We start from the raw sequence: 24,457 nt of genomic DNA, 5'->3' as shown, positions 1-24,457 counted from the left end.
TGCTTTCCCACAAAAATTAAGCTTACTATCTGGTTTTTTCATTCAGTTGGTGCATTCACCTTTTTTTTCTCCTTTCAGGGTCCAAACTGTCAGCACAAAAAAAGTGGAAAATAATTACAGCTGTGCCAGACGTTTATAGCAGTGACAACTGAGGGCATATATTTAGCTGATCTTTCAGAGGTAGCTATAGAGACTTGAAAACCTGCAGACCCTGATCTGAAATCACTTGTTCCAGTGGGTTAGAAAAGAAAAGAACACAAACAACTCATACGTACTTAAGAGGACTAATTTCCTTCCTACCTGGAATCTGCTAATTTTTACACTGAAGCAGGAGAGTTACTGAACAAGGTGTTGTGCACAGAGACACTCACAGATGTATAAATCCAATCGATGAGCACTTTAGTAATTGTCCAAGAGCTGTTTTATAAGATAGTCCTATAGGAATTAATAATGGTGATGCAAAGCTAGAAAGCAAGGAAGAAAATATCCCTCACAGAAGGAAAGCAATGACCCTCACAGACTACCGACCCTGTTACTTCTGCTATTTTCAATTCTCTGAAAGCAGTTATGACCAGATGGCATCCCCAACACTGGACACTGCAAACACAGATATATCTCCTGCACATCATGGCTTAAAGTCTGTATATGGGACTAGAGCCTAGTGACTTAATAGAGGAATTATTTTGATAGCCAAAGTAAAGCAGACCAACTTCAGACCTCTCCTACCTCCCCCTGTACATTTCCAACTCAGCCTACTCCTCTGGGCAATCCCAGAAGGAAAGGGCCAGGAAGGAAAGCATGGCTATGACATCTGACTCACCAAACTCACACTCTCTCCTCAGGGCAGCCCCATCCATGCCCTTGCAGGGAGCAAATTCGACTTGTCCATGGAGCTCCCCAGTTTGCTGAGCTGGCTGAGAAATTATCTGGGATCATACTGATATTTAAACAAGCAGCAAATCTCTACAACGCAGTCAAGAATCACCAGATGCCATAGATAATTTTTTACATCAGTGATGCTGCTAAGCCTTTGGATACAAATCAGATTGTAACCCTCAAGATGTCCAAGCAATACACATACAACCTTCTCACAAAATTCTCCTGAACGTGCTTCTTAGCTTCTCCATTCAAAGAAGCACCCTAAGAATAATTTTCTTGTATATCTAGGTCTTTTAGGTAATACCCAGAAATACAAAGCATTAATTTGGACCAGTATGTCACAGGCTCTTTTTGGAGACTATTCACTGCTCACCATACGTCTTTCACCGTTGATTCCTCTCCACTGCTCAGCCCTCTTCATAATGTAGCTCAGCTCCTGATTGGAAATCTCTAAATCCAATGGAACAAAGAATGCGCCTTCCTCACCATAGATGCGTTGAAATACATCCAAGAGCCATCCTTCGCTATGTAGCCTAAGGATAGATATGACACATTTGGTTCTTCTTTGAAAGTACTCTTGATGCAAAAAAGAAAAAGGAGTCTTACCCTGTTGTAGACTTCTAAAGCCTGGCTTTCTCTTCATGACTGTCCCATGAGTAAGAACCTTCTTTCCCACAAGTTCTTTAACATACAACCCTCTCCAACCCTCTGGAGACTTTACAACACTTGAATCAAATCACATGAACTTAAGCAGCAATTTCTTTTAATTATTTCAAGATATTGACTTCCCAGAAAGATCCTGATCTTCCCTTCCTTCAGAAATGTCCAATGTCTGTCCTTAGCTTTCTGTTGGGTAAGTAATTCCAGTGCTTACATGGACTACCTCAGTTAGGCATGAATGGAAGTCCTTCTGTGCCAGGGTTCAATAAACCACATCATATAGAAAGGAACTACTCACCATTTTTTTCAACCCCAAGCCTGAAGTCTATACAATCTAAACTTCTCTTGATGTTAGAAAAGTTCATTTCATTTGTTGGCTTTGTTTTTCTATGACATTTCTGTGCTGTGGTAGGGAATTGAATAAGCACTACACAGTAAAATTCTCTACCACAAGAAAGGCTTTTTGTGTGGTATTTCTTAATGTAGGTGAAACCAAGAAATATTGTGAGGTTTTTGGAAAAGCCTAGTGTCACATTTTTAGCCTTAGATGAACTTTAAAACTTCAAAACGTTGCTGTTTAATTCAAAAGGAACCTCTTCAAGTTCATCTCTCTCTCATTCTACTTTTATTCCAAAACCAGGGGTTCAAAAAATAAAGATCAAAAAATCTGGAATCTTAATCACGGATATTGAACTGAGGTCTTTCCTTTTGTATACTCTTCCAAGCTAATATTTTATTACAATTCAGCCATTGCTTGGTGCCAATCTCAGCTTTTCCATCCCTCACAGAGACTGGCTGGGTAGTCAAGAGAAGCACAGGGATTGCTGCATGGCACTGCAACCAACAAAATGCTCAGTCTTCTGTGGGGCTGTACAGGTCCTTCACTTTTTGGCAGGTGGGAGAGAGATCACAGGCACAATTCCTCTGAACTCTCATCCTTCTCATGCAGAGTAGCACTAGACACAATTCTTGTGGCTGATCCTTTTTCTCGGATCTTGTATTGGCATTATGTGCTAACCAATGTGTGTGTGGGTGGAAGGCAGCGGACTGTTGAAGTAAATCAGAATGAAGCTGACATTTACACCAGCTCTATATATCACCTTACAGTGCACCCAGTAATTGCAGAGAAACACACTTCATAAGCTACTTGGTACAATTTTGCCCTCAACTGAGATTTAGTGAGGAACAGAAATAAGGAGATGCACCAACAGACAGTTTTTCAACTTGATCTCAGGAGGAGCTTTAGCTCTCTCTTCAAAGGGGAGTATGTATCTTAGGGTCATGCTCTATATCCAAGAGCTTCTGTGATGGAGTAGCTATTCTGATACTGAAATCTTGCAGTCTGGCTCAACATCAGATTAGGGAGTTATATCTCCTTTGCTGCAAATGCACTCTCTGTACTTTTTTCCCCACCCTTCTTTTTTGAAACATTGCTTTTTGAAGCTGCAGTCCTAAATTTGCTGTAGTTTCCAAGATGTCATTTTGGGATTCTTTTACAAAAAGAGGAGAGCAGCTGGAAGACAACCTAACTGAGAAGTAGGTAATCCTGGGAATACAAAAAAAACTGGCTACCAAGAAATAATAGAAAAAGCTCTAAAGTGTGAAATGCAAATCAGTGCTACGGCAGAGTAGGATACTAAAGTACCTTAAAAAATGCTACAGAAAATATTTTTTTAAAAATAAATAAAACCCTTCCATGGAGTAATTTTCCAAATTCCACAGCGTCTTCAAAGAAAAGTTTGTCTCTTAATCCCTGGATCTACATTAGATGTTCTTTCAACACAATAGATACATTTTTGCAAACACTGACTCATAACTTCGAATTTTCTTGTGCTTAGTTGAAAAACTACCAGTCAAGCTGGTGGGCTTTCTGACCTTCTGCTCATCTTGAAACAATAATATTTTATGGTGTTTGTCTTTGAAATTCCAGGTCAGCAATTTAAATGACTTGCCACTTATCTTGTTAAACAAGAAAAGTCCTTGCCATTTATTTAAGCTCACTTAATGTAACATTCTTATTTCAAATGAAGCAAAATTTAATGTGGTTAAATTACTGTCTATTTGCTGCCATAAACATTTTCTATATGAAGATTTTAAGCACATGGTTATAAACAATATAATTAACTTTGAATTAATTAAGAATCATGAAGCCTCACTTCCAGCTTTGTTCCTTTTGCCCAAAAGGACTCAGCCTCCTCCTGTTACCTGCTTTAATTTCTTTTCTTTGGCACAAAAACTAATAAAACACTTCTTCTTGTATCTTAATATGGCTTCTTATAAATACGACAGTAATAGTTTCTATTGCTAATGCAATAAGCAGAAAGACAAAACTCTGATGTTATTTTGTAGAGATATGAGACCCAGTATAATACCTTGCAAGGTCATTTATTTATCAGCAAGAACAGAAAACACTGAAATGATTTGCTATCCAGAGTCAGATCAAAAACTGGACTTCTCAAAACTTTACACAAACCAAAAATTGAAGAGTAGAGTGGTTTGAAACAGTTTATTACCTCTTTGCTTGAGCCTTTCTCATCCTTTTTTGGAAACAACGGTAAAAAAATATAAAAATAAATTTGCCGTTAACAGAGAAACTTTTAGATTTTTGAAGGTTTTCCCCAAAAAATATTTCAATACCAGGAAATTTAGACTCTTTCCAGCAGACACTTTTAGTTGAGATGGGTCTGCATTTTCTCACAGTGCAGAAAACATTTCACCAGCAAATTTCTGACTGTTTCTAATGTCTAGTGGAATTAAAATGAAGGAATTGCAACAAGTGCCACTTCATTTTTCCAAAAAGTAACTAGAATATTTCTCCATGCTAGATATACTACAGACTCCCAAGACACCCAAGGGGAGCCAGATTTAGTGAGGTTTGTTGGTTTATAAAGACACAAATAGATGCCTACTGCTGTTTATCCCCTGCCCATGATTTCATTAGCTTCCTGGTTGTTCACCAGTGTTGCCATGAAGCTTTCTAGCTGTGGCACAAACAGACTCTTCCCCTACTTGCTTTGGTGGTCTGGTGGGTTCACTGTTCTTATCCCTTTCTTATACTCTGCTGAACACTTCTGTTAAGTGGCAAAATACTGAGTAATTCTAACCAATGGCACCAACTCCACCATCCAACAGCCAGTCTTCCCTGTGGTCTGGTGTCTCAGGACACAGAAGATATCCCTCAATATTTATATCGGTTTACCTTACAAGAGAAAAATGTGGTGGATTCCTATGTAAAAAAATATCTGTTTTCTGAGTCGAGCAACATTACATTTGAGTATCTTTAAGATACATCACCTGAGAAATATTCACACAAAGGGATACTACTGCCTTGGCTATAATGCTATTTTCTCATTAAAACAAATGCTGTTATATCAATATTCGGAAACAATGTTATGAATTGTTAAGATGCTTTCCTTAAAAACATTTTAAAAGGTTTTAATGTTATCATTAGTGGACTGACAGTGTGCTACTCAAGAGTCCTAACCAGGTCCAAGGTTCCCATTGTGTTGGGCTGTGGGCATACAAGGAATAGAAAGTTGATCCAATTTCAGAAGCTTATAGTATAACTTTACTATGCACAAACTCCACTATTCAAACTGTTTCTTTTTGTTGTCAAGCAAAGAACTTTAAAGACCTTATGCACTGTAACAGATTTTGTTATCTTCCCTTTGCTTTTGTATTTTGCTATGAATCATTTTAAAAATGTGTCGTACTAAGACAACTTTTCCCCTAGTCACATTCTCCCCCCACCCCTTTATTGGAAAACATTATGGGAAAATTGATCCAGAAGGAAAGGAACCTTTGATGATCTTGCACCTGTTCCCTAGACAATGAAGATGTTGGTAATATTCTCATAAAAACCTGCCTTACTAATGTTTTAATTTAAATTAATTTTCCTGTGTAATAAACGACAGCAGCTAAAACTTATGAAGCTATTCAAAACTATTAAGTCAATGATTAAGAAGGCATTAACATCTCAAAAACTAATTAACTAGACTACCAGTACATTGGAGTTGTGTACAGCTTCCAGGAATACAGGAGCTTTAAAATACTTTGAAGAAATTTAAATTGTCATTTATCTTTTCTGCCTGCTGCAACAGTTTGTGGAAAGGAGACCAAGGGATGATTCTGTCAGATGGAGGGCATATGCTGAGCTTTTCTCTTCTTACGCCTGCCTGCATCTTGCCTTTGAGTACGGCTTTTTATTGATGCTTGCCATCGCTCAATGTTCATCACTGAGTGAATGGAGGGCCAGTACAAAATTCATGCTGCATCATAGATGAGTCACTCAGAAAAAAAGGAAATATACTTTTTCATTCAATATATTGGACAACTTATTCATTTTCAGTGTCCCACACCTGTCCCTATTGACTGTACAGCTAATGGTGCTCACTAGAAAGGTGGCAAGAAAGGTAGTTGGTCAAATTTCATGATGGACTGAATATTGATAATGGGCTAAAGGCATGGAAAAATTATTTGGATTAAGTCATGTCATGCAGTAGGTTAAAGCCTCAGCCACATCAAGTCAAAAATCCTGTATCATCAAAAGACTGTGGGGGCCACTGCAGACTCAGAAAGAGATCACACCATATGCAACTTCCTGAAATTCTTCCTATTTCTCCCAAGAAAGCTGCTTGGAAGACTAAAGACAACATCTTGCAAAGTACCTAAATAAAAGGTACACAAAATTTAGAGCTTAAACCCTTGACACAGGCACCACTGTCTGAAGCCAAAGGAACAGAGGCTTCTAGACTTTATGAAAAATCATTATATCAGTTGTGTTCCTGTTGAGGAAATAAGTGGCTCGCTCACTCTCTGACTCACTGTGCCCACCAAATACCAGTGCCTTAGAAGTTAAACAGAAGCTAACCCCTTCTTGATTGTTTGCAATTCCGGGATCTTGATATGTGACATTGATATGTCCTTTCTGATGCCACCTTGTTTTAGCTTACAGGAGAAGGGGTTTGAGCCTAAGCTCCTAAGCGAATAATGAGATAAAGAGACACACCTTAAGAAGTACAGGTACAACACTGTTGATGAGATGATGAACAGGATTGTATAAAGCATCACAGTGATTAAGGCACCAGGAATCCCCGACTCCTCCGCTCTTAGAAAGACCCAGTAGAGCTTTGCGGCATCAGCAGTGGGTTTCTCTACACTGTTCCCAAGTCGCTGTTATGGGGGAAAAAATCAACATAAGAAAATGCCTAGCCTGATTAGACTATTTACCTATAGACACAAAAGAACCTGAACTTCTTTATAAGAAGGATTTAACTGTAATTTGTGGGGCACACATCTTGAAACTTAGGAGTCTGTTACACACAATTTGAAATTAACAATGAGATGTGAAATTAACTATATTCTGACTTATTTTAGTACAACAAAAATCTACCCTATAGAGGCAGTTTATTGAAAAAAAAAACCCATATCACAGTGAAAGTACTTAATGTGAGCCTTGTTAGCATATTTCCGGAGAAGTGGAAGGGGAAGAAGGCTGAAATTTGTGTTATTTCAGTGACCACAGGAGCATAATATTGAATGATTTATGCTGCTGATTTTAGGAGTGCTGAGTGAGCAGAAAATACTTGTGCCAGTGCATCATTCCAAACTGACCAGTCTCAAAATGACTTGTCCTTCTCAGAAGAAAAATGCTGGTTCCTACTAGACTCAGGAAGTCACATTATTTCGAACGTGTGCACTTTGGTGGGCGTATGCACACCAATTCCCAGTTTCAGATCAAGTCACCGCTTGGTGCTACCACTGGAAAACAAAAGTAACCATCATGTTGTCTGAAATGCCAAATGGAAGTATCAGGGCATCTGCATGTGTTGCTAGCTGACACCTGTGATAGCTTTTCCACTAGCCTTGCAAACAACAGCCTCAGTCAAAGAAGGTAGTGGATTCACAAAGCTTCACTGAGGCTCAATGAGGTGAGAAAAATGGAGAAAGCAACTATAAGTAGAACAACAGGGGACACCAACAGGGTTAATTTATGCCCAAAGGGGTTGACCTTTTTTCAGTGCAAAAGTGACAACTTCCCCCGAATGAAGCAATATTTTTATTTATATACATGCATTATCAAGTCTGTCTGCAACGTTTTAAGTCAGAAAATCAGATATTCCCTTGATCCTCCACTCCTAGTGTCCAGTCTGTCCAGTTTGGGAAGCCACAAAGAACAGCCTGTAACACTGAATAACTAACAAGCATCAGCATTATTTTATGATAGAGCCATCATTTAATTTCTTTCTTTCCTGAGAAGAAATAGAGACACAAGGAGACCAATACCTCTGAAGAGGTCCATCTGTACTGTATTCCCACTGCTGTGGTGGAATTAAAGATACCTCTTAACTGTACAAAGTAGCAACCGTAAGTTGTATCATTTATAGCTTCTCCAAAGATACATGACAGTCATATACCCTACTAAGTTATGCTATTAAGAGTTTATGTTCAACTGTTCTGTAAACAAATAAACAAGTATAACTATTTTCATTCTACTGAAGATGAAACAAGTCTTTAGCATACTAAATTTTGGTAAGGAATTAATATTCCTAAAACAAAATTAGCAATTTAATTGAGGTGGTTTGTGTATTTTTGCAAAGATTCACAAAGAATCCTGAAGGTTTCCTGGCACTCAATATTTCATTATACTGCCAGTAAAACATGGAAAACAATTTCCCAAAAATTTATTATTTTCCTTTTTCCCCCCCATATCTAGTTCTTAAGAACTAGCTACTGTATTGACATATTATTGCCCTCTGCTGGATCGATTTAGAAGAATTCAGCTACATATCATGGGTCTTCTACTGCTCAGAGCTAAAATAAATACCTCTCTTCACTTTTTTCTTTTTAAAGTTACATAATGACAACCATATCCATATTAAATCACAACACATTTTGCAAGGATGTGAAACCACACCACCAAAAAATCCAGTATTTATCACTCAGAAGGGGAGTCTGTGACCTTTAGGCTTCAAGAAATTTGCACCTTCCTAAGAAACTTGCCTGGACTAATGCTTAGGAAGAGTCAAAACTTCCTCTCCATTTTTTGCTACCTTTGCAGTGACATACATAACAAACTAAAGACAATCAGAAGTCCAATGATGAGCTGTACAAGGACTGAGATTCTGGAGCGTATTTCTGTTCTCTCTCCACCCTTTGCAACCTTGCCAAGTTTCTGTAATGGAAATTACAAGTCCCTGGAGAATGGTAAAGGTATATACAGACTAGTCATTAATTCAGATCTGTCTGTATTCTTTACAAAAAACTTAAAATACATTATCTCCTGGTTCTGCTCTATCCTCTCTTCTAGCAAAAAAAAAAAGCTGTCTGACTCCACCACTTTCTCACCAAGAAGACTGTCTACCAAGGAAAATCCTCTGCACAGCAGTCACATCCTGACATCTCTCCAGAGAGGCAAAAGTCTGAATGGTAAATAAGAATAAATTTCTTTCTCTCATCCAAGCAGTTTTTTCTGGATAGGCAAAAATGGCATGGGGGAAGTGTATCTTTCTATATATTTTTCCTAACAAAGAAAATGTGTCAATCCTTCTGTGGTCCTCAAAGACGTCATCCAAGAAAGGTGTCTTCACTTTAAATTGTTTCAATAATATCTGTCAATATCTGTCTTCGGTACTTATCACACCACAGAGTGATGGTCTTGTGCACACTTTGCAGCCTCTAATGTTTTTTAAGATGACAAGTATCCATGTGGCTAAAGAGGTGTTACTCTGCCTTTTACAAGCTATAGAGAGACCAAGTGACTGGTCCTGTGAAAGCTCTGGCAGAACTGGAGCTTGAACTGCATTCTTCAAAACCATAGGAAACTTTCTTACTACTGAAACATCCTTCTACAAGCTGATAGTAAATCAAGCCTCGAATCATATATTTGACAGAGTATCTTGAACTATGAGTTGAAACTCCCCCATACATGGAACTGGCTCTCTAGTCTTCCCTTATAATAAAGCAAATTAGTTAGTAAACAGAAAAACCTTTGTCTGCAGGGCTATCTGTCATCTTTCATAAGTATTAAGGCTGTTTAGGATGCTACAATACATTCTAGCACTAAAATAACTCATATTACCACAGCACAACATTTTAAAAATGCTTGATATAAAATAGATTGGCAAGTAAATCTGAAATAGCTGCTGAAAAAATGCCAGGAGAAAAAACAAAATACAAATGTAATAATGAAAACACATGTAAGAGATATAGTTTCATTCTGGAAAGGATACACACAGTATATTGTGTAAGATTTGAACAAATTAGTTTCTACCAAGGATAACCTTGGCGGGTAAAATTGCCAAATTTTCAGTATGAAGTACAGAGAGAGGTGTGCTTTTTTTTAATACTGTAATGAAATTTTGGCTACTTTATTCATATCTCACCTTTCCCTCTGACCAAGCAAAGAAGCCCTATTTGAAACTGATAACAAATCCAGTCTGACTAGGACTGAACACAATTCCATTGAAATCAATGGCAATGATTTTCTCACTGCAAGTGTGGGAAAGACAAGGCAGACCTCAGCCTTTCCTCCAGTTTTTATGAATACACCAGTGTTGGAGTGGGGAAAGCCTTTTAAATATTTAAATATTTAAATATTTCTAGCCTCAATATTGGGCAAATATCCCATTTTCTCCTAGGAAAAAAATTAATCATCAGAATAATTACAATTAAAATTCAATTCTGTGCATGGTTTACACCATGAAATTAAAAAAAGAAAAAAAAGAAGAAAAAAAAAGCGCAGGCTGTCCAAGTGAAAACTACAGTGTGTTGCCACATGCTTAAATGTTTAAAATATCACAATTACCTCCCAAGCAAGCTCCAATTAAATTTCTTGAATGGCTGAATTTTAATTTTCAAAATCATTGCAATGGGAAACAGCATGTAAACAGTGGAAAAATCACATTTTTAGCAGGAATTCTTAAAAGCAGAGCACAGGTTAGTGGATGAGGAGCAGAGACACCTGAGAAAACCTGATCCACAACACGGACTGTGGATTACTACTTGATCTGGAGCAAGCAACACCAACAAAGATATCTTTGAAAAGCAGACGAGGGCAGAATAACAGCAATACCACGTTCCCCAGAAAAGCTCACAGCACCCTGCACCCATTGAAAGGACCTGGTTTCACCTACACAGTGAGAGCCAAATCTGAAACGCGTGTTCTGGGAGATTGGGCATTACCTCAGATGTGATAAAAGCCCCCGGCCACCAAAGTACAAATGGGCTACACAGCACATATGTAGGCACAGACAGAATTGGGAGATTTGCTCTCATAATTTTATGTGTGGTGGAGCTGTTTCCTTAAACATGTCTGTCTTTCAATCTCATGAGTCTTTTTTGGTGTGCCAGCAAGTTATATTAACTACATTGCATGTCAGGGAAGTGCACAATAATGTCTCCTTTTGGTTTTGCTATTTTTTCTGTTTGTCTGTTTCAGCGCTTAAAAAAATCTAAAGCACTAATAATCAGGACTGCTCATTAACCCATCCCCATTAAGATCCAAAATTGCAGTAATCCTTTTCAAAGCAGATGCAATCATTCCAGTGGTGGATTTACTTTCTTATCTCCATATATGGCTTATACAGTGCTCTTAATTTTATGCAGAAACACAGTGACTCCATTAGATGGGAATTTTGTTAATAAAAAGGTAATGTATAACATTATTACTTAATTTCTTTTTAACTTTCATGTTCCATTGCCAGGGGTGGAATTTCATATCTTGCAGTGATTCACTGAATAAAACAAACTTCTACGTCAAGGTCTCGTGTCCAAGTTATTTTAAGTGACTTACCCCCAGGACTGAATCCACTATGAACACTGCCAAGGGGTCTAGCACTGTCCAGAGTCCCAGAGCTATGATAAACTTTGACAAGAAGGAAGGGAATGAGTCAAACAGCTGCTGACAGCCCCATCTGATCAGGACCATAAGAAGCAGCCCTGCATTCAAGGTTAGGGGTCCCACCACAACCATGACCAACTCTTCACTGGTCTTGAGCAAGGAGTTCTGGTAGCACAGTTCAACAGTGTGAGGGAAAAGCTGGAATCTGTAAATAAGCAAAAGGAGAGGGTTCGTCTGTGCTGCTGGGCAAACTATTAAAAAATCATAGAATAACGCATACAGCATGTTGCATTGTAAAGCTGCCTCCTTATCCTGGTCACGATCCTCTGATCAAAAACTGTATGAAGCCACTCAGAAAAGCAAAATCTTTCTCCTCCTCCTGCCTTGACGTCCTTTGATCCCCTCTGACTCTCGGTTCAGTGAATGCGCAACAAGGCCCTTGGGACTGTGCAGGCAGGGCTACAGGAAGATGTTAGCAAAGGCCCCAGGAGCTCACCCCTCTCTGCAAACTGCAGTACCTCTGGACACTGCATAAAGAGCAAAATGTGTCAAGGAAGACATAGCTTTTAGTATCCCTAAAGTGACTGGAAGTTTTCCTCTTGCCACCGTGGGATGGTGGAATTTGAAAATCTCGCACAATGAGTAAATTTGCTGGCATTGTAGGAGAAAGGAACTGCATGGCATCGTGAGCTACACACAGATGCTGAAATTTAAGACAAAAAATTCAAGCAAATCAATGTGTCTTAAATTTTGCTCCTAAGTAAAGGTGAAGTGGTTTGATTCTCACTTTGGTTCCAACTCATGAGTGCTACCGCTGTATTTGGCAGGACCAGAGAGCACTTAACCCAGTCTCTTCTGCAGGCACACAGCTACAGATTTGGATGCTGATCCAGTGCATCTTGGCTTGAGAACATTATCCTTTATCTATCTGACTGCCTGGGACAGCTGTGATTAGTGGCTTCGAACCTGACCACCTCTCTCTCACACACTGCTTCCTTCTGTTGTGTTTCCTTTGCTTTCACAGACTCTTGATGCTTGGCCTCCCAAAAGTTTTAATGCCAGCTGGCTGAGCCCACCTGGTCTGTGCAAGGCCGGAGCAAGAGATGGCTGGCTTTGCATTAAGATCTAGAAGTGCACCTTAACAACATCCAGTGCTGTCCAGAGTCTGCTCAGGCACCCTGTTCAAATTTTAGCCAATAATCCCAGTATCACACCAGACACAGGTCACAGAGTTCTATGTTACTGGCTCCTACTGACTGATTCGGGTTTGCATCATGCTTTAAAGTGAAGAAAAGAAAAAAAAAACCAACATTCCTACAGAAGAAATCTTTCCTTCCCTAAGCATGACTGATCTTATTTGCTCTGTAAACCCATTTTCTACCCCACAGCAACACATGGAGAACCAGGTATATATCACCTTGTGGACTTGTTCTCCATCTTTTTTTTTTTTAATGTCAGGTAATGACAAGTAACGATTTTCCTGGAACTCTCTAGAGCGCTCTGATTCATGAGCTAAAGTCAATGTATCATATAGTTAAAATATGTCAACCCATTGCAGTCCTCACAGTAAAACTGATATATCAAAGTTAAATTCTTCAAAGTATTTTACTCATAGATCACTTTGGTAACATCAGATATGATTTAAATGCTTCTTCATTTTTGTGCACTTCTTAGGCATTTTGAAATACTTGATCCAAAATGAGAAATGATTCTTGTGGAAGACACATAACCTGCTGGGTATCTCAGAGGGGGAGAGGCAGGCATGACACAAGATGCACAAATGGACACATCCTGTTCTGGGTTGAAAATTTACATGATTAACACTTTCACCTTTCTGTTAGGGTCACATTTACATGTCAGATCATCTGCAGTCTGGATGTCTTCCTTGTTCTCCTAGTCTGTGCAGAGGCTCCTATCAGAGCTTGCATGCAGAGCCCTTAGCACGAGTCTTAGTCATCAGTTCTTTTCATAGTGTGAAGGAACTGCTTTGAATCCAACTATTTGTGGAAATATTCTGACAGAGAAAGAAGGCAACAGGACTTACTTTGTAACCGGAATGGAGATCATCTGAAGGAAGAGCCACTGGCTCAAATAATGCAGGTAAAGTCTCACGAACCAAAGCAAAACTACCAGCAGCATGAGCAGCCAGAAGTCCCTGGAGCGCCAGCGTGTGGCTCCCAGTTCTGAGAAGGCTGCGTGTACTGCAAAATGGAAATGCTCGAAAACCCGCCTGGACAGTTTCACTTCGGCAGGAGAACGGCAGCTGGAAATGTATGGAAATAAAACAACAGAGTGTCATTCATGAAAACACACAAGAAATAGCAGTCCCTAAAAGACTGTAGTGTCCTGCTATACAGATAAATGTGGCACATACTCTGCTCATAACTTTTGATTGACCAAGGCATCTGACATGAAAAAAAGGAAGAGTTTTTTTCCATTGCAGTCTAGATGATAGGTGGCTTCCTCCCAGAAATCATGCTGCTATTTTAATAACAAAAACAACAAATCACATTTAAAACAAAGGTTTTTAAGGTATTTTGCTATCATTTGGATTTTAATTTTCTCACAAATTGCTCTCTGAGGAACACTTTATCACTTATTTTCTTTCTGAGAAAATGGTAAAAGAACTTGTCATATTTGTCCTGAAAAAGTATTCATTTTTTTGAAAAATGAAAACAGCTTTTTGGCATTTGGGTAAAAGATATTCAGTAAAATATTTCAGTATATCATGTGGGCTAAAATTTCTCTTTAAACTAGTTTCAAGTGAAAGAGAATATAGAAAGGAACTTGCACTGTACAGCATTCTGCTACTGAGCGTGGTGTGATTTGCCCTTTAAGCTAATTACAATACTGCTTCAAAGGAGGGAAAAAAATAAAAAGAAATTAGATGCAGAGATGCAGCCTTGGCATCATGTTTCCAAGAAACCGGAGTCTCTCAGGTGATTCAAAGCTGAAAAGACAGTAGTTTCTTTGACCTTTTGAAACTTCTAACTGCTATGCTTCTTTCCACTGATTTACATAACTAAGCAGCTGAGATGCACAACTCTAGGACTAAGTATGATGTCATCATGCACAAATTGTTATTTATATTGATTAAGGCTTCTGAAAGTTCAGAAATATAAAGCTTTTTTTTGTGGAAGAAAACATGCTGACTTTTTAAAGTGTAACATATGACTGGAGAAGAAGCGACAGCGATACTTGCACTGTATTTCATACTCTCTTAAAGCATGTTCCTGCTGACATATATGAATTTCTTAAATAGCTGTGTACGTTTCTTTCTCCAGGAGTCACAAAGAGAACTGCAAATGGAGAACCTTAAAACAATTCTGCATTTGGTCTATGTTTGAATGAGCGGGAGAAATAAAAATCCCAACTTGCCAGCCATAAGTCTGGATTTTGGGATCAGCCTTGGCATCACATTACTCCTGTCCCTCAATGTTGAGCAGGATGTGTGTGTAGAAGGCATGCTGTTAGTCAGCCCCTTTTCTTGTGAGAAGGCTCAAGCTTTAGTTACCTGGTTGGTTGAAGAAGAGGAGGGGAAGTTGTCAGAGACACACCACAAAAGACAGTTTTTGGGTGACTGAGAAGAACTCGGGTACAAATCACCAAAACTCTTTAGAGAGTATCTGTTGGGCTGAGACAGGTGATCTTTGCAGCAACTATGGGTTGATCTGTCAGGGGGTTTGAAGGGCTTTTTGAGAGACTGCAGTCCACTTTGCTTATATCTTAATCAGTCACAAAGTCCTACTTAACAGACTTAGGGCCACATCATGAATCACCTTCCTCATATTGTAATTATTTACTCACAGCAGCCTACAGGAACATCACAACACATTTCATTAACATTATGAAATCATAGTCTAGGCTGGTGTGAGAAAGAGACAAAGAAAAATGTAAAATAAGAAATATAATTGACTGCGGTATTATATTACAAAAACCATGGCATTCTGGATGTTCTGAACTACAGATTGTACTACATTTCCTTTTATATAAAGCAATTTTTGTCATCCTTAATAATTTCCATCAAAGTCTACTCTTAAGGTATTCACTCCTTGAGGAGAGTTAATAGGGCAAGATTAGCCACACAGTGATTTTAGTTAAACCAAATAGTTTGTCGTCTGTGAAAAAAAAAAAAGAAAAAAAAAGAAAAAAAAAGAAAAAAAAAAAAAGAAAAAATACTATCTTAGCTCATAATACTCTTCTCATCCTTCATCAAACAAGCAAAATTACATAGATGTCCCACCCAGCCTCACCCATGTCAGGATTCTACATCTTATAGGGATAACTGCCAATCTTCGCCTCTGTGCTGAGAGCACCAGTAACCAAGTATTTTCTATGAAAACCTGGATTGAGATTTTATGTAAGAGTCGTTTACAACTAGGTTATTTGGGCTCAGTTTACTAAATGAAGCTACCTCTGAATAAGCAACACCAGAGTGAAATGTTCAATACGCCACCTGTAAAATGTTTCAGGACAAAAATCCTCCCTCCAACACAACACACAGATTGAAAAGGAAGGCACAGAGCTCAGAGTGCTGAAAATACCGAGTCCTCTTTCATTCACAGCTGCTCTGGAGCACCAGAAACACTGAGTAACATTAGTGACCAAAATACTGGGTTAAGAAGGGGAAGTAACTTATTCCTTATGGAGGCAGGATTCTGGCGATGCGATCAGCACTTTCACAGGTGTTTCACGACTACACTTACTCCAGCTCTGTAACTCATTGTGTGGAAGCTGCTTGTGTAAGAACCATGAGTGCACAATATGAAATGGAGCCATCGAGCTTCGCTAAGGTTTAGGCGGCAACGAAAATATTCAACTTGTGCCTTCATCACTGCATTGCTCTCCAGTCTACTTCCACTTTCAAGAGATCAAAATAGAGCTAATGCCTCCCACCTATGAGCCGTCAAGAAAGTCACACTCTTTTAGGACATGAAGATGAAAAAGAACAGAATGGACATATGTGCGTTGTCGTGCCTGCTGAGACACTGGCTCCCTCAGCCACAGGAATCCACCCACACAAATTTCCAAAGTAAAGAAATTCAGAGCACATTCGCTGTTACCAAACCCTAGACACCTTCCACCGGCAATGACCCCAGTTAAACCAGCAGAGCAACATCTGTGATCTCTTTACTTTGGTGCATCTTTCCCCTGAAAAAAGTAAGAGCAGCCCAGAAACTCCACAGAAAGCCAAGCTTGCTGGAAGTCAAAGAAATAATTAAAAATATATCCATTAGGTAAAAGCAAACAACAGTCATTTTGATTTTTGAAGAACCATTTTTCCTATAAAAAAAAACACTTCATGATTTTCATCACACACCTTGACCAATGTTTCCAGCTTTTAAATGGAAATTAAACTCCTCCTTACTGTTTAACTTGTCAGACAGTCCAGATTCTGAGTGTCACTTCTGTGCTAGCTTGTAATTCCCTGTGACTATGTAACACGTTGACTTGAACATCCTCAGCCAGTGGTAGAAATTGGTGGAAAACATAGCATATCCAGTGACTCAGTGAAGGTCCCAACCCACAACTGGAATCTCTTCATTTACTTTAAAATAAATTCAGTGGGCCCCAACTTCCTGCTTGTAAGTTACAGCAAACTATTCCTGAGTACTCATTAATCAAGGTATAAGGTTGTTTACTGGTTGTCACTTCAAAACACTGGGCTTAAATGACATCTCTTACTGACTTTTTTGAAGAATTAAGAAAGGAGGAGGCAGAAACACAAAATGAAATGCATGAAACAAGTGGAAACAGCCCCTTTAAATATTTTTAGCTGGTGTTACTAGTGAAAGCTCGTGGGTGGAGTGACAGTGCTGGCAGATACAGTTTTCAGAAGAGATTTATATAAAGTTGCTCTAGGGCAGAGAGCATGAGTATTACCTTTCAAAAACAAATCAACCCCTCCACCCACAAAAAACCCAAATCTCAACCCTTGGGTGAAAACTATATAAAGCTCCAAATGAAAAGCCACTTGAGCAATGGATTTATCCATGATTCCTTGGATTACTGGTAAGTAATTTGGCTGAATGTTTCTGTTCTAGGGCATTAGTTTTGCATTTTTCTTTGCAAAATGCTGCAGTAACAAATAGCAGAGACCGAATTACCATAAAAGCAGGTCAATTATTTCAATGGAAATTGTTCAGAAGGAAAGAAACGATGCACAGATTCTCTTAAGCTACACTTGATGATGATGACAGAAAAGTAATGGCTGATAGAAGGCAGTGTGTACTGTTGGGTGACAGCTTTGCTGCTGACAAACTATGACGAACATTTGTATAATGCACTCCAAGACTAGCACTTACAGCTGATGATGGAGGTAGATTCTCAGTCGATACAACCCTGCTTGTTCCACAGCAACACTGGTGTATACCAGCTGAGATATTCAGGATGTAGTCTTTAATGTATCTATTATTTACTTTGCATAAAATAAGGCAAAAATAAATGTTTTATGTTACCCATACAGCCAGAAAAGATTTAAATAGCAAATGCAGACGTGAATGACTTTACGCAAATTACATTCAGGGAATCACAGTCCTCACAGCCCAAGAATCTGTGCAACGTATTTACTCAGTTCACGAATAAAAAAGACTCCTCCCCATCATCGCCATAAATGGTAAGTATTTAAACTTAGCTATAAAGTCCTTTATGGCTTATCAACGGTAACAGAGATGCAGGAAATGCTGCCCCGTGTCACTATAATGAAATGCTATCACTTTCAGTGGAAAAACACACCTGTACCTGAAGGAGCAGCTAAAAATAATACACTAATACATGTAGCCCTCAAAATGGAAACCAGTTAGCAGCACTGCTGATGAAGCATGGGCAGAATGGAATCTGGTTCATTCCACCATCCACACTGTAAACATATATATAAAGCATATAATTTTATTATCATTGGAAGGATTTTACTGTTATTCCTTCTACATAATATTTTTCCTTTATAGATCTCATATTGCATTACAAAGAGATAGTCTTTATCGCAGGCTCTATGGTGATGATACAAATGATTTTGCCCAATAAGCCAACAGCAGAGCTGTGAACTGAGCTCTGCTGAGTTACAGTCCATTATTCTATCCACTGGATTCCTAATAAAATATTACTTTTTTGTTTATTTGTATGCAAAGTGAATATAACCAGGGAGAACATTTGCTAAGGGTGAAGACACCACTTTTTCTCATCTCTTTCTAGACGCACTTATCCTTCATATTCTTCAGTTTGCAAGCGTCAAGAAAGCAGATACTACGAAGAGTTAGAGAGGCTATCTGCTGTATGAGAGGTGGCAAAAGACCTCAGGGTACATTAGGTAATTCCTTAACATAAGCATGCTCAGGGGAGAATTTGTTCTACGGCTTGCTAAAAAATCCAAAATCATGCTAGAGAAGAAAGGCTGGAAATCATGACAGGTTTATTTTTCAGGTGCACCTGTGGTGGAAAAAAGGAACTGGCAAAAGCATACAAAATCTAAAAACTCTGAAGGAAGGCTTTAGGAATTTAAACATCCTTTCAAAGCAGGAAAAATAGTCAGCCAACAACTGCAGTAATTGTTTTGGGTTGCTGCAAAGAACATGACACAGGTATGTGAGTGCACCTGGCAACACCCACTTTGCCCCACCAAGCTGGGGAGGAGGAGGGCAACAGTGGCCGAGTTCCTTCCAAGGTCCAGGCTGTGCCAGCTCTCAGGGAGATGGCCAGCGGGCAGCAAGCTCTGGATCAGCAACAGCCCAGGTGTGTTTGCATCATGTGCATAGCCAGGAGCCAGAACAAACACATCAGTTGAAGTTTTCCCACAACCCACTCATGCCAAAAAGCTCACAGGGATATATGCTGGCAAAGCTGCTGCCTTGCGGGGACCACTATGCTATTCCATACTGCGAGATGGACACTGTGGGTCAGTGGACCAAGACCTGTTTGTTAAAGAGGAAGGGAAGGAAGTGATATTCCTCTGGATACATCTGTGCTAGCCCCAAAATGGTGGACACTTAGCTCTCACCATGAAAGACCTTACGGCAACTGAAAATTGGCAAACAACAGCAGATTCCTGCCCTTATCAGTCCCTTTACTCAACAGTGTAAGGCTGGCAGGGGATCCCATCTTCTGCCTTTAACTAAATAAGAACTTCCTGAGGGAATTATCTGAGAAATTCAGAAGACCAAGCTGGGGAAAGGAGCATAAGAGGAAGGAGGAATCACAAAATTTAAGCAGAGTGGCAATAGCGCTGGAAGACAGTGTGGTTCCTTGTACAGAGCTGGCAGAGCTTTGCACATTTCAACTTTGAGCAGCATCTGACAATGACAAAGCAAAAATGACAAAAAACAAATTATTATCGTCACGGCTGCAGTTTAGGTAGGCAACTAAAACTTTGCCTATTTCATGCTTAACTGCGTTTTCATGAGCCTGTTGGCTTGGCAAAAGAGTCTGGAAATCTTACAAGAACAGACTTTGTTAAAATATTCCAGTCTGTCTGGTTCCAGCTCTGGATGGGAACAAACATGAAACGAGGAAACTTGAGTGCAGCTTTCAGAACTTTTAAGAAGCTCTGTTTTGTATTTCATTCTAGAAAGGAACAAAGGCAGCAGACAGTCTCTGTTATTCATCCTCATGACATGACTAGGCCAGTCAAGAAGCAAAGGAAAGCATGTAACTCCTCCCCTACTCCTCTCCCTCTGACTGCTTTAAGTAAATAAGAAGACAATGAACGAATGAGAAAAAGTCACAACCCATATAGGGGAGGACGCGAGAGGTATAGATCTCAAAAACACAGCACTCTCTGTAAAGTTCTTCTACCATTAAGGAAGCATGAATGCTCAACCTTGTGCATGAGCAATAAAACAAAGAGTTTAGGACCTGGAGAAGAACCATACAGGACAACCAGACTCATAAATACACCTTTAAGCTCACCTCAGTTAAAAAGAAAAGAATAACTAGAGGAGGATAGATATTAGGGCTAAAACATCTATAGAGGTTCAGGAGAATCAAGATAAAAATCTTTACATTTATGTTAATAGCAACACCCTACCCTACCCAGGAGAAAAGAAATACCTATATCTGTAGGTAGCACTCCTGCTTAAGCTAAGAAGAGTCCCCTGTACCTGATGTGTGGAATGGTTTCTACCTTGACACAGAAAACATCCCCAAGGACATTTGCTCTGTCTGGAGGAAAAATGTAATCTTCCTCCTGACCAAATACATATCTAATTCTGAGAGCCACTAAACACTCAAACACCATCTGTGAGCTGTGCATTCATCTGTAACACACCAATTTAGCTGGCAGGCCATTGGGAAACAAGACTCTGAAGTTGCCAAGTTAAAATGGCGATCTAGTACCAGCCGAAACTCTACCAAGCAAACAGGTGAGGTTTCCAGCGAACATTGTAGCAAAATGCAATGAAGCTTCAAAATAAAAAACAGCCTTCTGGTGTGGAAAAAAAAAAAAGAAATAATTGAAAAAAAGAAATTAAAAAAAAAAAAAAGAAGAAAGAAAGAAAGAAAGAAAAAAGGCAAAAAAAGGCACAGCTTTGATCTTTTCCATCCTGGACTTAATTAGCAGCAGCATCACTCTAGGAGCATGGGTCTGTAGAGCTAGAGTCAAACAGCCACCTTCCTTCAGTGAGAACCACCATATTCAGGGCTGCTGTGGGCAGAGCAGGCAGGAGACGCATTGCCCAGGATGGTGCTACATTTCAGAAAGACCTTTTTATGGCTGGCTGCACAGCGATGAAACTTCATCTAATACAAACACAGACAAGCCACAAGTCAAAGCCCCTTGACTTCTTCAGTTGTATCTGTTTTTCACAGCAACAGGCTGAAACAGAAATTGAATGCCTGCATGCTTGCACTGTTTCCCTTGCCACAGTTAAATTGTACATGTGTGCAGGTGCTGGAGTTAGGACGTCGATTGTTAAACTGAACATACCTTTCGCTTCATGTGCAGATTTATAATACTCATGCACCATAGGAATAAACGTGTATAAAAATGAAAGAAAAGACCAGTGAATCTATGGCTGTAGCTCGTACATAAAAATGCTTCTAAAAAAAACCATTAGTTTTGTTCCAGTCAGACCTCTAGAAGCTTCTGTACTGACCTGACAAAAATGACCTTTCCTTTTTCATAGCAAATTTTACAAGGAAGAACTAAGCAGGCAAAACAGAGGGAGTCTGGGAAAACAACGGGACATGTATTTAAAGCAATTATGACGTTGGGAATTAATTTTTTTTCTTTATATCAGTTAGCTTCTTGTAGTTAATATTATTTTGTGCACCAACATGTCCATGCACAGAAAAGTTTGACACAGGAATAGCTTTCTGTGAAAAGAGTGAAGTATGATGTAACCTGGGTAATGCTAATTAGAATGCAGTTAAAAATAAATCCTTGCAGATTTAAACACAACCAGATAAGGCAATTCAGAAAAGTGCAATGAAAATGTAATACACTGAAAAACAAATCTCGCAGACAGAAAATTGCCTGAAATATTTCGAGCATTTACGAGGCATACTTTGTCCAAATGTAGCTATAATGAGCCATTTTGGAAGAACTCCTCCTCAAGGTTTTGACGAAAGAGAGCAACCTCAAGTTTGAGCAGATGCCTGATGCTATAACACTGCACTTTAAAACACTTTTTTTTTTTAATAAAACCTGTTTTCTGAAAGAAAAAATATCTATGTTAGGCCAGCTTAATTAAATCTTTAAGAGCCTTAGGAAAAAAAAAAGAAGGGAAAATGATAGGTGCATATACAGAGTACTCCAGGATACTATTATATTTAAAATATCATTACACAGTTATCGAGATGTAAAAACTTAGATACTGTACAGGTGTCTTAAATTCAATTACCTTATGAAAAAACACAGCTATTGGAAATGTTAAACTGAAATCTTTTTAAAAGATCTTTATAAACACCACTGAAATTATGGTGGAAATTATCCATACAATTTCGTGAAACAAAATGCATCACATAATAACAGTATTAACTTTTTCTTTTCAGTTTAATGCTGCATTATTATATTTAGCTGCCTATTTTAGAAAGTAATTTGTGTTGATGGCTCTGGAGAAAACCCAAGCATTAAAGAACTAATTTAATTCCTTCTGAGCTATGTTCGATTCAAAAATATTTCTTTTAGAATGTCCCAGTACTGCAGAATCTGACTAGAAATCCACCTTGAACTATGTGCACTTTGACTAACTCTCTCCCCAAGGCAAAATGATCCTACATTCAGCAGGGCTTTATCCCGGTCTTCTAAAGGACTTACACAGAATGTACCTGATATAACTGGACCAGAATGTCAACCATGATAGAAATTATGATCAAGACATGGAGGATACATAATGAGAACCTTATCTATTTTACAGTGGACTACTATTGGTAGGGGAGTACCTTTAGGGGGTTGTTTACAGAAATCAGGTCTCCCGCCTTTAAAAAAATAGAGAGAGAAAGAGAGAAAGAAAGAAAGAAAGAAAGAGAAAAAACCATGTAATTTCTTGTACAGTGCTTTCCTTCCTGCTTTTTATACTATATGACATAATGGATACTAGCTGTATTTAAGGTGTTCAAGTAGTGTTATAACAGGCTGCCTGGCTGCCTTTCAAATGAAATTTCACAAATTTTCTTTCAACATGAAGATATGGTTTTATTCCTCTGGTTCCACGGTATAAAGCAGAAATTAAAAAATTGCCACAGCTTGTTTCTCAAAAATCAATGTGTGACTGCTAGCTGCACCGGGAGTTTGAGGGATATCCCCTTATCAGAGACAATCTCCAGCTAACATACTTTCCTCTATTGCCCATAGCTGCATGTAAGACATGGCAAGACAAATGCAGGCCTCCTTTTCTGTTGGTGTCATCTATTGATCCGGGGAAATGTTCTTCATCTGAAATTTCCTTCCCAAAGGGGACATTTTCTATGAGATGCAAACCTTTCTGCCTGATGCTAAGAAATCCTGAAACTTCCTGCTAATTACTGCACAGCGTCATGGTAATACATAGCTCTAACAGTGAAAAAAAAAAAAAAGAAAAAAAGCTCAAATGAGACAGGGGACATCCTTTTCCTGGTAGAAATGGTGCTTTGCGCTACTGAAAGCGTAATATAATAAACTAATTTTGTGATTTCTGTGTGCTCTAGTTAAAAATGTGCTCTGGGTCTGTGTTTTTCTTCGGAGGCATTTCCTCTCAGACACATTCAAAACTGCTATCCCAGGTGTGACTAAATGGCCTCCAGTATGGGCCAAAACACAAAACAGCGTCACCATGAGAAAAAACAGTATCAGAGAATAATGAGAAGCAGAGGGGTAGGATTTTGGGGTACAAAAAGAACGACTCTGCCTACAAACAAGTCCCTGCAAAAAACTAATTCACTTGGGCATCTATGATTCCTGTGTTGTCTCACCTGTCTATGTAGTGTGCTAGCCTAAGACATCGGCACCCTCACAGTAAGCTTTGGCTACTGAGAGAGCAGAAAGAGAGGATGTAGAAAAGGTGCACTCCTTTAAAAATAAAAATTGACTTGTAAAATACATAGCTAATCAACATGAATCTTTGCAGTTTCAGACAGCTTTTGGTATGGCTTGTATGTAACTGTAATTTCATCAGATTGAAAAATACAGAGAGAAACATTTATTTTTTAAAAAAATTTCAATGGCAGCGGAATATTTTGGACTTGACACCCCTAACCAAAAGAAAGTTTTGCTTCAGAGTGAAAAAGGGGCACATACTTTTCAAGATGGCAATAAACTTGTTCCTTCAGTTCAAATACAAAGTATTACACTACTTACCCACCACATGCATAATTTCGAAAAAATTACTGTCTAAAAGAGACTTGGTCATGAGACTATACCCCTACAATAAGGATTTCCAGGAATAGGGGAACTGACTTTGTATAGGGTCGCACCTCAGTGTTTCTCTCCACAGGGGCAATAACTGAGGGATTTCCCTGCTACTCTACCCCTCCTGCTAAAATTGGCCAGCAGGTTCAGAAGTTACTAAAAGTAGAGTGACAGACAGCCTTACTGCATACACCTTGCCTTCCTAAAAAACCTGGCTAAGAAACAAACCCTTATGTTCAGGAGCCATTAGAGTAAAACTT

The 24,457-nt window shown here is 38.9% G+C and overlaps 1 protein-coding gene across 1 annotated transcript in view; it reads right to left on the bottom strand.

Annotated features, from left to right (window-relative positions):
* The window catches only part of LOC142053695 (uncharacterized), a 119,808-nt gene that overhangs the window by 41,984 nt on the left and 53,367 nt on the right, over positions 1 to 24,457 (bottom strand). Inside the window, exons 9-12 of the mRNA XM_075085711.1 lie at positions 13,425 to 13,643; positions 11,333 to 11,585; positions 6,548 to 6,711; positions 1,253 to 1,412 (exon numbers count right to left, since the gene is read on the bottom strand). Coding sequence (XP_074941812.1) covers positions 1,253 to 1,412; positions 6,548 to 6,711; positions 11,333 to 11,585; positions 13,425 to 13,643 — 796 coding nt within the window. The remainder of the gene's footprint in view (positions 1 to 1,252; positions 1,413 to 6,547; positions 6,712 to 11,332; positions 11,586 to 13,424; positions 13,644 to 24,457) is intronic.

This window comes from Phalacrocorax aristotelis, chromosome 2 (genome assembly GCF_949628215.1).
Source record: "Phalacrocorax aristotelis chromosome 2, bGulAri2.1, whole genome shotgun sequence".
NCBI lineage: Eukaryota > Metazoa > Chordata > Aves > Suliformes > Phalacrocoracidae > Phalacrocorax > Phalacrocorax aristotelis.
The sequence above is the reverse complement of the archived record's forward strand: the minus strand, read 5'-3'. Positions and strand labels throughout refer to the sequence as shown.